This window comes from Thunnus thynnus, chromosome 4, assembly GCF_963924715.1.
Source record: "Thunnus thynnus chromosome 4, fThuThy2.1, whole genome shotgun sequence".
Lineage (NCBI taxonomy): Eukaryota > Metazoa > Chordata > Actinopteri > Scombriformes > Scombridae > Thunnus > Thunnus thynnus.
This window is the reverse complement of record NC_089520.1, coordinates 3,148,947-3,165,448: the sequence shown is the minus strand read 5'-3', so window position 1 is coordinate 3,165,448 and position 16,502 is coordinate 3,148,947. Positions and strand designations below refer to the sequence as shown.

Genomic DNA, 16,502 nt, shown 5'->3' with positions numbered 1-16,502 from the left:
GCAGAAAGAAAGAAAGAGATTGAGAGACAGAAAGATGAGGGGATGTCACTGGACTCCAGCCTTATTGAATGTATAGTTAATAAATGCAGCAGTAAAACTTGAAAATCATCACAGAGGTACTTTGAACATGTTGTACAAGAATATGTTGGAGTTTGCAGAAAACAACTGGATTTGATTTTTTTAAATAGAATTTTTAAAATCTGTCATATCTGTATGTAGAAATCAACGGGATATTGTTATGATTTTAGCATCTAATTATTAAAGATATTGTAGTGACAGAACAAGAAAGTAATGACAGGTGTATGAATTTCAACAACAAAAAATATGAAAAAATGCAACTTCCCGGTCTTAAATAACCTTCTTGTGCATTCGAGTATAGATTTCTGACTTTACGAGGTGCACTTGAATGCACCATGAGGTCCAGGTCGGTGTTCTCACGCTTCACCTTACAAAGTGTGTTAAAAAAATCACGTAGACGTAACACCGCGGCTCTCGGAGGTGTAGAAGACGTGACTGAAATAAAGGTTGATGAGCGGAAAAGTCTTCTTTCTTTCTTTTCTACACACGAATTCCAAGAAGAAAGAAACCAGTATCAGTGAGCTTGTGGTTAGTTGAGGCTCTGCTGAGGTCTAATGCTGCCTGTGTCCTCCTGATAACCTGCAGTCCAATTAACCTCTGGCAGGTTTGTGTGTCTCAGCCAATCAGGACTCAGAGCTCTGACGAGACAGCAGTTTAGCCTCAACAGTCCTCTGATATAACCACTGAAATCTTTACTACTATAATATCGATGGCTGAAGAGCAAAACCTCCTATCTGAAAAATGCACTTTTTTGAGAAAACTAAAAATAAAAACTTGTTGTTTTCTTGCAGAATGCTATTTGTTAAGGATACCCAATATATAATACCCTGTGTTTGGACTATATTACTATATGATGTGTTAACAATACTGTAATAAGGCAAGGCAAGTTTATTTGTATAGCACATTTCAACAACAAGGCAATTCAAAGTGCTTTACATAGAGCATAAAAGGCATTAAAACAAAAACAAAACAAAATAAAAATAAAAACAAAAATAAAAGCAACACAAGTAAAAAACATATAAAAACTAACTAACCCTAACCCAACCCTAATTAAAAAGTGTTAAATGTGGAAATAAAAAGAAGCTAAAAAGGGAATAAGCCAGATAAAAACAGAGAATAAAAGTAACAGTGCAGTGTAACCATACAAACCATACAAAGATACCGTAAACATCACCACATAATATAGTAATATAGTCCAAAAACAGTGTGTTATGTATTGGGTATCCTTAACAAATAGCATTCTGCAAGAAAACAAAAGTTTTTTTAAACAAGTTTTCTCAAAAAAGTGCATTTTTCAGACAGGAGGTTTTGCTCTTCGGCCATCGATATGCACTCAAGGAATTTGTGAAAGAGATAACAACTGCTACAGAAAATAAAGAATATGCTGTAGGAGTGTTCCTAGATCTGAGGAAAGCATTTGATATGGTTGACCACCACTTATTATTAATGAAACTTCAAAAATATGGGATCAGAGGAGTAGGACTTTCTTGACTAACCAGTTACCTAGAGAATAGGAGTCAATATGTGCAAATTAATCAAGTTAAATCACAACTACTGAAGGTCGAGAGTGGGATTCCCCAAGGCTCAGTGTTGGGACCATTGCTGTTTATTTTGTACATTAATAATATATGTGAGGTTTCCAGAACACTAAAAACTATTTTATTTGCGGATGATACAAATGTACTTTGCTGTGGGGATACCTTGGAACAACTTTTGGATACAGTAGGAAATGAACTGAAGATACTGAAGAGTTGGTTTGATTCAAATTAACTAAGCAAAACAAAATTTATAATATTCTGAATCGTTCAACTAACACATGCAAGAAACTCATGATAAATGATGTACAAATCAAAAAGAGTGTCTGAAATCAAATTTCTTGGAGTAATAAATTATGTTGGAAGTCACACATGAATTATATTAAAGCAAAAATATCAAAGTCAATATTAATATTTAATATTATATAAAGTCACAGATCTCCTAAATCAACCATCACTATCCACCTTGTACTGTTCCTTCATACTCTCATATATTACCTACTGTGTGGAAGTGTGGGGGAACACAGATCCAATCTTCATCTTCCAAAAAAGAGCCATAAGAATCATAAATAAAACCACTTACAGAGAACCAACAAACCCACTCCTCACCAAACTAAAAGCACTGAAGTTTAAGGACCTGGTTGATTTCAAAACTATTCAAATCATGTATAGACTAAAAAATCAGCAGTTACCAAACAGCATCCAAAGGTTGTTTCAAAGGAGGGAAAGTAAATATGATTTCAGAGGAATATGTATGTTCAAAAAACAGTTAGTGAGGACTAAAGCAAAACTTCACTGTATCACAACAAAGGGAGTTAATCTGTGGAACAACTGTAGTGAAGAAATGAAAACATGTACAACATGAAGTAAGTTTAAACAAACCTTTAAAAATCACATATTGAACAGATCTAGAATGAATGAACATAGAGGTTGACTGGAATAATATGATTTGGTACAGACTGTCTTTTTGACTTGTGTTGTTTTTGTTTGTTGTTATTGTCTCTATGCAAGTTATATTTATTCTCTTATGTTGTTTTGAATGTTTTTCAGCTTTGACTTGATCGATAAAGTAAAAAAAAATTTTTTTTTTAAATTTAAAAAGAGGTAGGACTAGAAAAGTTCTCTACTTCATCCTGCCTTTTTGAACCTTGAAAGGTTATTATTCATATAGCTTACTGAAAGTTTGCTGTTATTTTCGTTTTTTGGGGGGTTTTTTGTTTTGTTATTTTAACATGTTAGAAATAAAATAATCAAATCTAATCTAATGAAGCCATACATTCTTACTGGGATCAAGTTCACATCAGGACCTTTTCTACAGTATCTATAATGATCCATCAGATCTAGAAACAGGTGGGGGCGTCGTCCTCATGGTGGAGCAGCTGTGTCTGTGGAAACTCCATCTTCTGTATCAAACATGCTTCATATTTGTGGACAGTGATATTTCTGCAGTATAGTAGATGAACTCTGGGTGTGCTCGCTATCTGAGTGGAGTTCAGAGATTTGTTGTTATTGTCTTTTTATTAGTTCATAGTAACCACTATAAATTATGTTAAATTAAAGATCTCCTCTTGTCTCTTGGTTCGCAGCTACATTTGTGTTTAAATTTGGACCACAGATTTATAATCAAAGATGAACTCTTCAAGATCTCACAATTGTGCAGAATAGAAAAATTTGAAGGCCTGAAGTGTTTTATTCCTACAATGTTAGAGACTGCATTTGTGTTTATAAAGTAAAAACATGCAACAGTGTGATGACACATGTTGTGCATTAACTGTAAAAGATCACCTGTGTTGTGTGCACTGCTGTGTATGATTTATAGAACAAAATTATTCATCCATTGTCTGCTTTTCCTTTTGTGAGTTTCTGGAGCCAATCCCTGCACATGTTAGGTGAGAGAGGGTCCATCCTGGACAGATGACCAGTTGATGACAGAGTTAACACACAGACAACAACACAGCTAAGAGCTCATGTTTCATATTCAACGTGTATGTTTCTGGACTGAGAGAAAGAAGGACCCATCAATGCAAACATGGGAAGAACATGTGATGTCCACATATAAGACGACCAGCTGGTTGTAGCTTTTGAATCCAGGACAAAACAATCATCTTCTTTCAAGGATTTAAAAGAGTCTTTATATAAACTGAAACAGGAAAGTTACAACCACCAAATATATTATAACAACTGTGAGGCTGCATTTTGCTGCGTCCTTCCTGTAGATTTATGGAGATAATACTTTATTCTGAAGAAAGCACACTGAAAAGGTTTAGTTTCTGTTGATACAGTGAAGGTCAAATCAATCAATCAATCAATCAATCAGGACTGTTCTGTGGTGTTTTCTGGTTCTGTGTTTCTTTTTGTTTCTTACACAGTTACAGATTAAATGTGTAGAATAAAGTAGGAAGCAGTGGTATAACGACGACAGTGTTGTTGCTGCCGGAAGCTGAGAAACCAAAAGTATTTTCAGGTGAGACTGTTATTCTGTCTCGAGTCGTGAAGTCTTCGTTAAGTGGTGTTAAAGTGACTTTTAATCTTCAGACATCATCGATAACTATGAAGCTTCTTCTTCTCGTGTTTTTCTCTCTCCTGACTGGGTTTGAAGTAACGTTTGGTGATGAAAACGGTAAGAAAACTATTTAAATTGATGATTAAACTGAATTATAAGTTACGGAAATGTGTTACTTTCACTAAGGAAGGAAACTGAGTTCTTATCTCTTAATTATGACTTTCTGTCCCATAATTAGTAGAAAACAGGTGTTACACCGTATTCTATAACCCACAGATTGTGTGAGCAGGTTTGCATGTTTTTATCTTTTACTTTATTGAATGCTTTGTTTCTCTGCGGTCACGTCATCTTCACCTCGGAGACAATCTGATGTTCGCTCGTTCGCATCGCGTCCAGTTAGGAAAGATTCATAAGCGACAAACGCAGCCGACAGTCATTGATTTCTAATGCCAGCTGGTGATGAAGGCCTTCAGACGCCTTGGCATCACCGAGCAGCGCGATGGCAGCGCCAAGAGTTTAAATTTATACAAATTAGAAACCAATTACAGATCGAAGTTTGATTTTCTTCCCACAGCAACTGCTGATCATGGTGCATTCAAGTGCAGCTCGTAAACTCATAAATCTATACTCGAACGGCCACGAAGAACAGGAAAGGTTCATTTTTTTCCTAATTTTCCTTTGTTGAAATTCAAACATCTGTCATTACTTTCTTGTTCTTTCACTACAGTATTTTTGATTGGTTTTTTGGTAAAAAAAACAATTTGTCCTTTACTCAGGACATTGTGTTCAATAAGGAAGGCCAGCATCCGGTTATTGATAATGCTGCAAAAAACCTTCCCCAGATTACTGCTGACACAGATGCCTCAGTAGTCATTAGGGTCCAATTTATCTCCACTCTTATGTATCGGGGAAATAAGCCTCCAGCTCCAGATCTCAGGAAAGCAACCTGATTGAAGAATGAGATTGAACAACTGAAGCAGAGCCTGTTTCAGCTCAGGGCTGCTGTGTTTCAGCATCTCTGTCCTGATGCCATTAGTTCAACATGCTTTCCCAGGTCTTAGTTTTCTTTTTATGCTATTTTCTAATTTTTTCATTGTAATTAGGTAATCAAGGGGGTTCTGATTATTTTTGATTGCTGATTCAAGGATTGTCATTTTTTCTCTAATTTCTTTCTGTTCATGATTGAGATTGTTCAGTGAAATTTGCTCACATAGTTTTTCAAAATGTTCCATTTTATAGGGCCAGGTTGTCTTTTTGTTGTTTAAGTTGTTCCATCTCTGCCAGAACTGATTTTGATCAGTGGATTCCTCAGTTCCTCTTAGTTTCTGATCATGATGTTTTTTCTTATGTTTTATTATGTGTTTGTATTCTGTGTTTCAACATAATTGTGTTGCAGGTCTGTGTTTTGTGGCTGACGGTGTTTTAAGTTGGACTGCTGTCTTATTTATATATATATATATATATATATATATATATATATATATATATATATATATATATATATATATATATGTATGTATGTATGTATGTATGTATATATATATATATAAAATCAGATAGTCAGATCATGTTGTGCATTAACTGTAAAAGATCACCTGTATTGTGAACACTGCTGTGTATTCTGAGGAAACCTCACTGAAAAGGTTTAGTTTCTGTTGATACAGTGAAGGTCAAATCAATCAATCAATCGGGACTGTTCTGTGGTGTTTTCTGTCGTCTTGGCTCTGTGTTTCTTTTTGTTTCTTACACAGTTACAAATGTGTAAAATAAAGTAGGAAGCAGTGGTATAACGACGACAGTGTTGTTGCTGCCGGAAGCTGAGAAACCAAAAGTATTTTCAGGTGAGACTGTTATTCTGTCTCGAGTCGTGAAGTCTTCGTTAAGTGGTGTTAAAGTGACTTTTAATCTTCAGACATCATCGATAACTATGAAGCTTCTTCTTCTCGTGTTTTTCTCTCTCCTGACTGGGTTTGAAGTAACGTTTGGTGATGAAAACGGTAAGAAAACTATTTAAATTGATAATTAAACTGAATTATAAAGTTACAGAAATGTGTTACTTTCACTAAAGAACTTCTTCTCAAAATTATGACTTACTGTCTCATAATTAGTAGAAAACAGGTGTTACACCGTATTCTATAACCCACAGATTCTGTGAGCAGGTTTGCATGTTTTTATCTTTTACTTTATTGAATGCTTTGTTTCTCTGCGGTGACGTCATCTTCACCTCGGAGACAATCTGATGTTCGCTCGTTCGCATCGCGTCCAGTTAGGAAAGATTCATAAGCGACAAAAGCAGCCGACAGTCATTCATTTCTAATGCCAGCTGGTGATGAAGGCCTTCAGACGCCTTGGCATCACCGAGCAGCGCGATGGCAGCGCCAAGAGTTTAAATTTATACAAATTAGCGGTGACGCCGCTGAAGCAAAAAATTCAACATGCTTTCCCAGGTCTTATTTTTTTTATGCTATTTTCTAATTTTTTCATTGTAATTAGGTAATCAAGGGGGTTCTGATTATTTTTGATTGCTGATTCAAGGATTGTCAATTTTTCTCTAATTTGTTTTGGTTCATGATTGAGATTGTTCAGTGAAATTTGCTCAAATAGTTTTTCAAAATGTTCCATTTTATAGGGCCAGGTTGTCTTTTAGTTGTTTAAGTTGTTCCATCTCTGCCAGAACTGATTTTCAGTGGATTCCTCAGTTCCTCTTAGTTTCTGATCATGATGTTTTTTATTGTCTTATTAGGGCCTGAGCCCAAAGGGTGAAGATCCTCTTGTATCTGTTCTGTTTCTTTCTTTCTTTCTTTATTAATCCGCCACTTCAGACCTAAATTTGACCCCCTAAACATGCTCAAAAACTCACCAAATTTGGTACGCACATCAGGTCTGGTGAAATATTTGATGAAATGTAAAAGTTAACCCCCAAAGTGCCAAAATGTTGTCGAGAGCGCCACCTAGGTATCGAATATGGCCGTGACGGCCTGTAGGAATGTCGTCAAGAGATCGAACCAAAACTCAATTATTCGTCTCATCACGACCTACAAATCATACGCTGACACCCCTGACCTAAATGCAACAGGAAGTCTGCAATACACACATGAAAGTATGACTTTGTGCCAAAATGTCTCCTACTAGGGTGTTAATGTTATCAGCTTCAAACTTTAATACATGACTTATCACACTATGCTGAACAAAAGTTATTAAAAACTTTGTAAGACCTCAAACGGTTTAGATTCTGTAAGCCCCGAAAGTTGCAGTGCCACATCACACCTTACAATGTAAAACAATGGGGAGGCAATTATTATTTTTAATGTAAGATTTGGCCAAAGTCATGGGATATTTCACAAGAAGAGTACTCAAATCCTGCTCTCCAACTCAGAGGGAGAGAGAGAGAATAGCAGGGAAGAAAGGGGGGGTTGTGACAGTTGAATAGAGGTCATTTGTGTAGGATAAAGCAGAAAGGTCTATATACATACAGTACATTATATACAAAGTTTGTATGAAGTTTGGTGTTATGATCATGTATTTTACAATAATTATAGGTCTTAAATGTATGATTCATTTGTGGGGAAACTATGAGGGGAAGGGAAAAATGGAGTGAGGGTGACAGTTTAGTGATAAAGTGCTGCAGAAACATACAATCAAAACTAAATTTTGTAGCTCTGTACTGCAATTTTTCCTTTCTTAGGGCACAAGCACCTAGCAGTTCGCTCACACTCTCCATTCAAATATATATATATATATTTTTTTTGTATTTTTCTGTGTCCAGCTGCAGTTACTTATTGTCTCTACACACCTGACAGCACACATTTAAATCAAACTTTCACCAGGTCATGTGGGTTAAAAGTCTTTACTTTTCTAAAAATAGACTTGATGAAAATTAGGAAATTAATTTGTTTTACACACAAACTCATCAAAAGTTTTCAATTTACTAATTGAAATTCAAGTGAATGGGCCCAAAACTTGCATAATTTTGATGACACAGGTGTGAGCAAGACAGACATGTCTCACCCTGCAGAAAATTATCATCCTCACACTGTTGAGATTTGAGGAAGTTGCTATAACTTTATTGTACATGCTCCAGTCTGCACCAAACTTTACATGTTTGATAAGATTCCCAGCCTGAACACGTCTACATGACAATATTCCATCAGTGATGCAAACTGGCAGCCCCAGCAGCAGGAAAAATAGTGGACAAAGGAAGTGATGTTTGTCTCCTTCTTGCACTGTCTGAAAACAGCCCGGGTCTGAAGACATCTACATGCCCGTAATAGAGGCCCTTTAATTGCACCGCAGCCTGACGTGTGCAAGGGTGCAAAGGCCCGTTTAACGCTGCTTGCAGCTTTAATTATATAGAATAGACTGATGAGAGGTGGAATGAAGGTGGAGATGAGGTGGAGCATGTGGGTAGCTGGAAACAGAGAAACCAGGTGATTTGGGCTGATGCAGGGAGGACTGATGTACTATATGGGATCCAAACACACACACACACACACACACACACACACACACACACACACACACACACATTGGAGGAAAACAAAAATTCTGCAGAAAGAAAGAGATTGAGAGACAGAAAGATGAAGGGATGTCACTGGACTCCAGCCTTATTAAATGTATAGTTAATAAATGCTGCAGTAAAACTTGAAAATTATCACAGAGGTACTTTGAACATGTTGTACAAGAATATGGTGGACTTTGCTGAAAACAACTGGATTTCTTTTTTTTAAATAGAATTTTTAAAATCTGTCATATCTGTATGTAGAAATCAACGGGATATTGTTGTGATTTCAGCATCTAATTATTAAAGATGCTGTAGTGACAGAACAAGAAAGTAATGACAGGTGTATGTATTTCAACAACAAAAAAAATATGGGGAAAAAAGTAACTTTCCGGTTTTAAACAAACGACTTGTCCATTCGAGTATAGATTTCTGACTTTACGAGGTGCGATTGAATGCACCATGAAGTCCAGGTCGGTGTTCTCACGCTTCACCTTACAAAGTGTGTTAAAAAAATCACGTAGACGTAACACCGCGGCTCTCGGAAGTGTAGAAGACGTGACTGAAATAAAGGTTGATGAGCGGAAACGTCTATTTCTTTCATTTTTCCACGCGAGTTCCAAGAAGAAAGAAACCAGTATCAGTGAGCTTGTGGTTAGTTGAGGCTCTGCTGAGGTCTACCGCTGCCTGTGTCCTCCTGATAACCTGCAGTCCAACTAACCTCTGGCAGGTTTGTGTGTCTCAGCCAATCAGGACTCAGAGCTCTGACGAGACAGCAGTTTAGCCTCAACAGTCCTCTGATATAACCACTGAAATCTTTACTATTATAATGAAGCCATACATTCTTACTGGGATCAAGTTCACATCAGGACCTTTTCTACAGTATCTATAATGATCCATCAGATCTAGAAACAGGTGGGGGCGTCGTCCTCATGGTGGAGCAGCTGTGTCTGTGGAAACTCCATCTTCTGTATCAAACATGCTTTATATTTGTGGACAGTGATATTTCTGCAGTATAGTAGATGAACTCTGGGTGTGCTTGCTATCTGAGTGGAGTTCAGAGATTTGTTGTTATTGTCTTTTTATTTAGTTTATAGTGATCATGATGAATTATGGTAAATTAAAAATCTTCTCCGGACATGTAAAAATACTCTGCTTGGAACAATAATGTGTATCTGATATACGAAGGTGAATGACAGTGGAGACTACACCTGTGAATTTCCACAACACATAAAACAAATATTCCACATTAAGCTTCATGTTGTTGGTGAGTGTTTTTATAAAATGTTTATTTACTGATGTGACTGGTTTAAGAGTCTCAGATGGACTCAAGTCAAATAATCAGAAAACACATCTGGCAGGGCCTCGTCCCCACAGCGCTGCAACCATGTATGGAGAGATTCCCTCTTTATCAAACATGATGGATATTTGAGACACATTGCAGTTTGTGTCACTGCGTCCAATAAATTTTGTAACTTTCTTAAACCTATTAAGTACATCCAGCTTCATGCAGTGATTGTCCAGGTGTGTGGAGGTAAGAAAGAGAAACTTCTCTCTCAAACTCCTGATTTTAACAGCATGGATGTCTTGAAGGGGAGACTGTATGAAAGTGTGAGCTGTTATCACCATTTAAATGATTATCACGTCTCGCCCCTCTCTATAACGCCAGGCTTTACACTCAGTTCAGAGCAGCTATAAACACTTTTACCTTTAGATGACACGTTGTAAGACCTACAGTAGTTCATTTCAAGTGAACTCCAGCCTTAACCCATCTGGGACTGACACAAAGCAGTCGTGTCTGTGAATGTGCGGCCAGTTTAAACCAGGATGTTTGTGAAATCTGAGACTGTGGTTTCTTTTTTTTCCTCCAATCAGTTCTGTTCAATAAACAGGCAGCAAAGTTCTGTTTTTCCCAGTATTAGTCTACCTGTCTGCCATGTTGATGATATCATACAAACCTGCTAACATAACTATGTTTTCTTTTTCCTTTTAGATGGTGTCTTAAGAGACAGAAGAGCTGAAAACATCCCAGGTGAGTCCTGATTGTGATGACGTCACTGTCTCTACATCTGACACCTGCTGTAACTTTGACTCCTACAGGCCTCAATCATTCACAAACTAGAAAATCTGTATAACTGTGAAACAGATCAGGGATCATTCTTGTATTTTTACGTGAATCTAATTTCACATCACTTATGAGTGGAGACATTTCTACACCAATAACAAGTTTTACATAATGACTGTTTATACAAGAATTCAAACTTCTTTACACTATATATGTGTTATATGTGTTTACTGGAAATAGTGTTTGCACTGGTGAGTTTTTGTCTGTGTTACAGTCAGGTGTTTGTATATTTCTAAGTGCTGTCTGGCAGCTTCCTCACAGCAGAATTAATGTGTAAATATTCTTCTCAGCAAATAAAACAACAACCTCTCTCTTTCTGTTTCTCTCAGCACAATAATCACACTGGTAGGTTTATTATTGAACGAGCAGTGATTTATAAAAGTTTGTTTATTCTTCAACTTTTTGCTCAGTTTGTTTTGCTACAAAATCATCTTAAAATTCTCTTATTTGAAATATGTTGTCTGAGATCTCAGCAGTGTTTTCTGTTACACTGAAGTAATAAAGAAAACTGTTCAACTTATTTACTGTTTAGATGTGTCATCAGGAAAAGCTGATCACTGATCTCTGAGTTGAAAATGGTTCACTGTTCTGAAGCATTTGATTCAGTCAAAATAGCGACATCTGCAGAGCAACTATTGGTATTGCATCTGTATGGATGGATTCAATCTGAGACTGTGATGAAACAGTTAGTCAGAATATAGGTGGTGTTATTGATTCATTATTGATATGTTGTTCAGTAAAGTCTATAGACTATTATATAAACAGATCACTTTTAAACAGTTTACAGCAAAGATATTGTGTCAGATTGAGAAGCACACCCTGTATCCAAAACCAGCACAACACCTCTCAGGTACGAGTGTGATGTAACGAGGCGTCTGCAGGGTGGTCACATGATTTTTGGCGTAGTGAAGCGAAGCATTGAAACGTCGTGCTGCGATACATTTGCTTTGAAAGGTTGATATGATATTGAGTCGTCTGCATCGAGTGTAACATCACTAGTTTAGTGTCGTACAGAATATTGTATGAATCTCAGACTTCATTGTTATTGTTTATTTAATAATAAACATTTGCTTTGGAAAAGTTTAGACATCACTTTAAGTTTTGCACAATTACTTTGGAGATAAATTTCTTCACATTTATTTACTTTCTGAGATTTATACAATATTTTCTGTAAAACTAAACTTTATTTTTTAACTCCAGTTGTTCACACAGACTTTTTGTCAAAGTCTTGAAGTCCAAGCTGAGATAACACTGATGACATTACTCTGGTTATTGTTAAAGACTAAAGCTGCTCCAGAGCCTCAGAAGACATTAAACAACAGTTTAACAGGCTGAGTCGTCCTCCTCATGACCAGTAAACTCATCTTTGACATCAGTAAAGTGTCTCTTTACACACAAATGAAGAATATGGTATTAAAATGTAGGTTTACCTCTTGTCCCATTAGAGCTTCATTTGGTTCATATAAAATATTTGATGAAAATTGAATCTTAATTTTAAATTGAATCTTAATTTTAATGGATTTTAGGTTTTAGGAGGAATTCAGATTATAAAACATGAACAAACCTGTAGTTTTTAGTTTAAAACAATAATGCTCTCCTTCCTGTGTGAGAAAATAAAAACCTCCAGTTAAATGTTTGATCAGCTGCTGTCGGCTACTAAAGAAGAACTACAACTAATCTGATGGTCAGTTTTTCATTCTGGCAGCTTGAGACTGTTGATCAAATGTTTCTCACTCACACAATTAAACTCTGATAACACAAAGGCTCAAACATGCTTTACAAGAACCTATGATTCATATTTTATACACAATGTTTATATGACTTTAGTGTGATAGAAAATACTGTCTACATCTCAGACAACAAATTACACCTGATTTCATTTTTATTTTTGTAGCTCAAGAAACTGAACAGAAATTCAAGTTTTGTCCAAACTTCTTCACTGTATGTGTCTCTGTCATGATATGAGTCAGAAATAGTGTTTGCAGTGGTGATAAGTTACCAAATATTTAGTTGAAACTTGTTTGAAATATGTTCTATCAAACATTCCTGAGATGTGTAGTTAAGGCTGATGTGCTTTTCTATTTCACTGTTTCTCTGTTTTTCCTCTGAAATATGATCATATACAAGCAGAGACAGGTTGAACAAAACATCCCAGTATTACAGTTCATGTCTGATCCTGTAATTGTTCTTTACAAGTTATTGTTTTATACTTTGTTCACAGGTGCAGCTACAAAGCCATATGTCATGATAGTTGATCAAACAGCGGACTGGGCGCTGCTGCAGTGTCAAGTTCGAGGTGCTTCTCCAAAACCTAAATTACACTGGGAGGACAGTGATGGAAACATCCTTCATGCTGAAGAACCAAAGGAGACAGAAAGAGGAGGCGACTACGACGTCATCCTCCAAACTACTGTGAACAAGACCGACAACTATCGCTGTGTTGCTACGCAGGAGGAAATCAGCCATCAGATTTACGCTGAGACACACGTGTCTATCTCTGGTGAGTTTCTTCTTAACAATATTTTAATATTCAAATGATTTTAATTATTAACATGTTTTTAGTTCTGAATAAATTTCAATGTGTGCTCAGACTGAACACAAAGTGAATGAACTCAAAGCAAGTTGAAAACATTTTAAACTGAGTGAAAACTTCACACTTACACTGAAGCTCTGTGACTCCACTTCAGTAATGTGCAGAGATAAGAGGGAGAGTGAGAGAGTCTGGAGGAAATAACAAAGACACACACACACACACACACACACACACACACAGTAAGTGTGTACATTGTCAGCCAGTTATAGTAAACGTCTGTATGTTCAGTACAATAAGTTTTTGTGCTGAATAAACACAGACTGTAAAAACACTCCAGCAGTCAAATGAACTTTGTGTTCAGTCTGAAACTCACAGTATGAAAACACAAGTTATTCCATCTCACACTATAATATACTATATCACATCTGGTCACCACTTCTTCTCTCACTGGCTTAGAGTGAGTAGAAGAGGTAACAGGTCATTATTTGACCTGACACTGGTTAAACTGGAGTTATAGTGGGTGAACTCCACTTGTTAAACTATGATGAGCGATAACATGAATCACTCAACATCACAGATTTTAATTGACAGATTAAATTGATGCGATTCACTTTAAGTTAAACTGTATTTCAAAGAAGTTATGACAATAATAACATTAAACTAAATGAGTCAGTTATGTTTGTTATGGAGCATCATCTGATATTTCACTCTCACTCTAAACTGTATTAATGCACATTATTCTTAAACTAAAACATTCCTCCATAAATGCATCTAGAAAGATTAAAACCAAATTAATACCTGATGAACCTTTACAGTTACAATTAGCTGTGATTTCCCTCTTTAATGTTTCTTGTTCTCCAGATGATTTATTTCATGCTTTGTTTCAATAGTTGTTACCAAATGGCTCCACAGTGTTTAGATAGAAAGAAGTTTTGACAGTTTGATGCATTTCAGATGTGACTTCAGGCTTCAGGCAGGTGTTTTCTGTCTGTGTAGTTCAGAGGTTCGTCCTTACTGTCTTTTTATTGACTTCATAGTGATCATGATGAATTATGGTGAATTAAGTTTCACTTTGTTTAGTTCAGTTTTCCTCTTCGATCTGCAGCGCTCTCTCTGGCTTCTCTTTCTTTCTCTCACTCATTTTTTCAACCAGGTGTAATATTTATTTGTGTGTTGGATGGACAGACAGAGATAGTCTGATGACGTAGTCAGTGATGAAGATCATCATCATTTTAGAAAAACATTTAAAAGACTTAAATGTTATTATTTATTAATGAGTGTGATGTTCTCCTGAGGTTATGCTGATAAATAAGGACTAGTAAAATGAAATATAAAAGATGAAAACAAATAGAGAAATAATAATAATAATAATAATAATAATAATAATAATAATAATAATAATAATAATAATAATAATAATACATACATACATACATACATACATACATAAAATTATAAATATATTTACAAAGTAAAATATTCACAAGTGCAAATATATAATGTTCAGGGCAGAGCAAAGGATTTGTTGAAGACAATGTTCCAGACGACAAGAAACAAGAAAAGTTTCTTGTTATAACATAAGTTGATATGTTGCTATGACAACAAACTTCCATATGTCTGTCTTAACCTGATTATTCTGCATGTAAACATATTGATTAATACATGTTTTTGTCCTCCAGAGCCAAATGTCATCAAAGTGATCGTGGAAGGAAGTGACGTCATTTTACCCTGTTCACTCAGCAGCAAGGAGAGCATTGTGTTTAAATCATTTGTCTGGAAGAAAGATGATCAGAAGGAGGTGTTCATGTATGATGCAGGGCTTCATACCAATAATGACTATCCAAGTCAAGATGAGCAGTTTAAAGGACGAGTCTCACATTTTAAAGATGAACTGAAGTCAGGAAACGCCTCCATAATCATCAGAAATACGAAGGTGGCTGACAGTGGAGACTACACCTGTGATTTTCCACTTCTTCAGCAAAGACAAATATTCCACATTAAGCTTCATGTTGGTGAGTGTTTTTATAAAACTCTTATTTACTGATGTGACTGGTTTAAGAGTCTCAGATGGACTCAAGTCAAATAGTCAGAAAACACATCTGGCAGGGCCTCGTCCCCACAGCGCTGCAACCATGTATGGAGAGATTCCCTCTTTATCAAACATGATGGATATTTGAGACACATTGCAGTTTGTGTCACTGCATCCAATAAATTTTGTAACTTTCTTAAACCTATTAAGTACATCCAGCTTCATGCAGTGATTGTCCAGGTGTGTGGAGGTAAGAAAGAGAAACTTCTCTCTCAAACTCCTGATTTTAACAGCATGGATGTCTTGAAGGGGAGACTGTATGAAAGTGTGAGCTGTTATCACCATTTAAATGATTATCACGTCTCGCCCCTCTCTATAACGTCAGGCTTTACACTCAGTTCAGAGCAGCTATAAACACTTTTACCTTTAGATGACACGTTGTAAGACCTACAGTAGTTCATTTCAAGTGAACTCCAGCCTTAACCCATCTGGGACTGACACAAAGCAGTCGTGTCTGTGAATGTGATGTTACATGAATCTAATTTCACATCACTTATGAGTGGAGACATTTCTACACCAATAACAAGTTTTACATAATGACTGTTTATACAAGAATTCAAACTTCTTGACACTATATATGTGTTATATGTGTTTACTGGAAATAGTGTTTGCACTGGTGAGTTTTTGTCTGTGTTACAGTCAGGTGTTTGTATATTTCTAAGTGCTGTCTGGCAGCTTCCTCACAGCAGAATTAATGTGTAAATATTCTTCTCAGCAAATAAAACAACAACCTCTCTCTTTCTGTTTCTCTCAGCACAATAATCACACTGGTAGGTTTATTATTGAACGAGCAGTGATTTATAAAAGTTTGTTTATTCTTCAACTTTTTTAACAATTTGTTTTGCTACAAAATCATCTTAAAATTCTCTTATTTGAAATATGTTGTCTGAGATCTCAGCAGTGTTTTCTGTTACACTAAAGTAATAAAGAAAACTGTTCAACTTATTTACTGTTTAGATGTGTCATCAGGAAAAGCTGATCACTGATCTCTGAGGAATCTTAAAGGATTTTAGGATGTAAGATCAATTCAGATTCAGAAATCAAGAGTTTAAGATGAAAAACAAAATAAATGATCATGATCTCCTTAAACATTTTCCAGAATTAAATAAATTACAGTGTGATTGTTTATCAGATTGTTTTT

General features: G+C 36.0%; 1 protein-coding gene across 1 annotated transcript in view; it reads left to right on the top strand.

Moving 5' to 3' along the window:
* The window catches only part of LOC137180906 (hemicentin-1-like), a 164,887-nt gene that overhangs the window by 145,594 nt on the left and 2,791 nt on the right, over positions 1 to 16,502 (top strand). The window contains exons 15-16 of the mRNA XM_067586181.1: positions 12,961 to 13,239; positions 14,952 to 15,284. Of these exons, the coding sequence (XP_067442282.1) occupies positions 12,961 to 13,239; positions 14,952 to 15,284 (612 nt within the window). The remainder of the gene's footprint in view (positions 1 to 12,960; positions 13,240 to 14,951; positions 15,285 to 16,502) is intronic.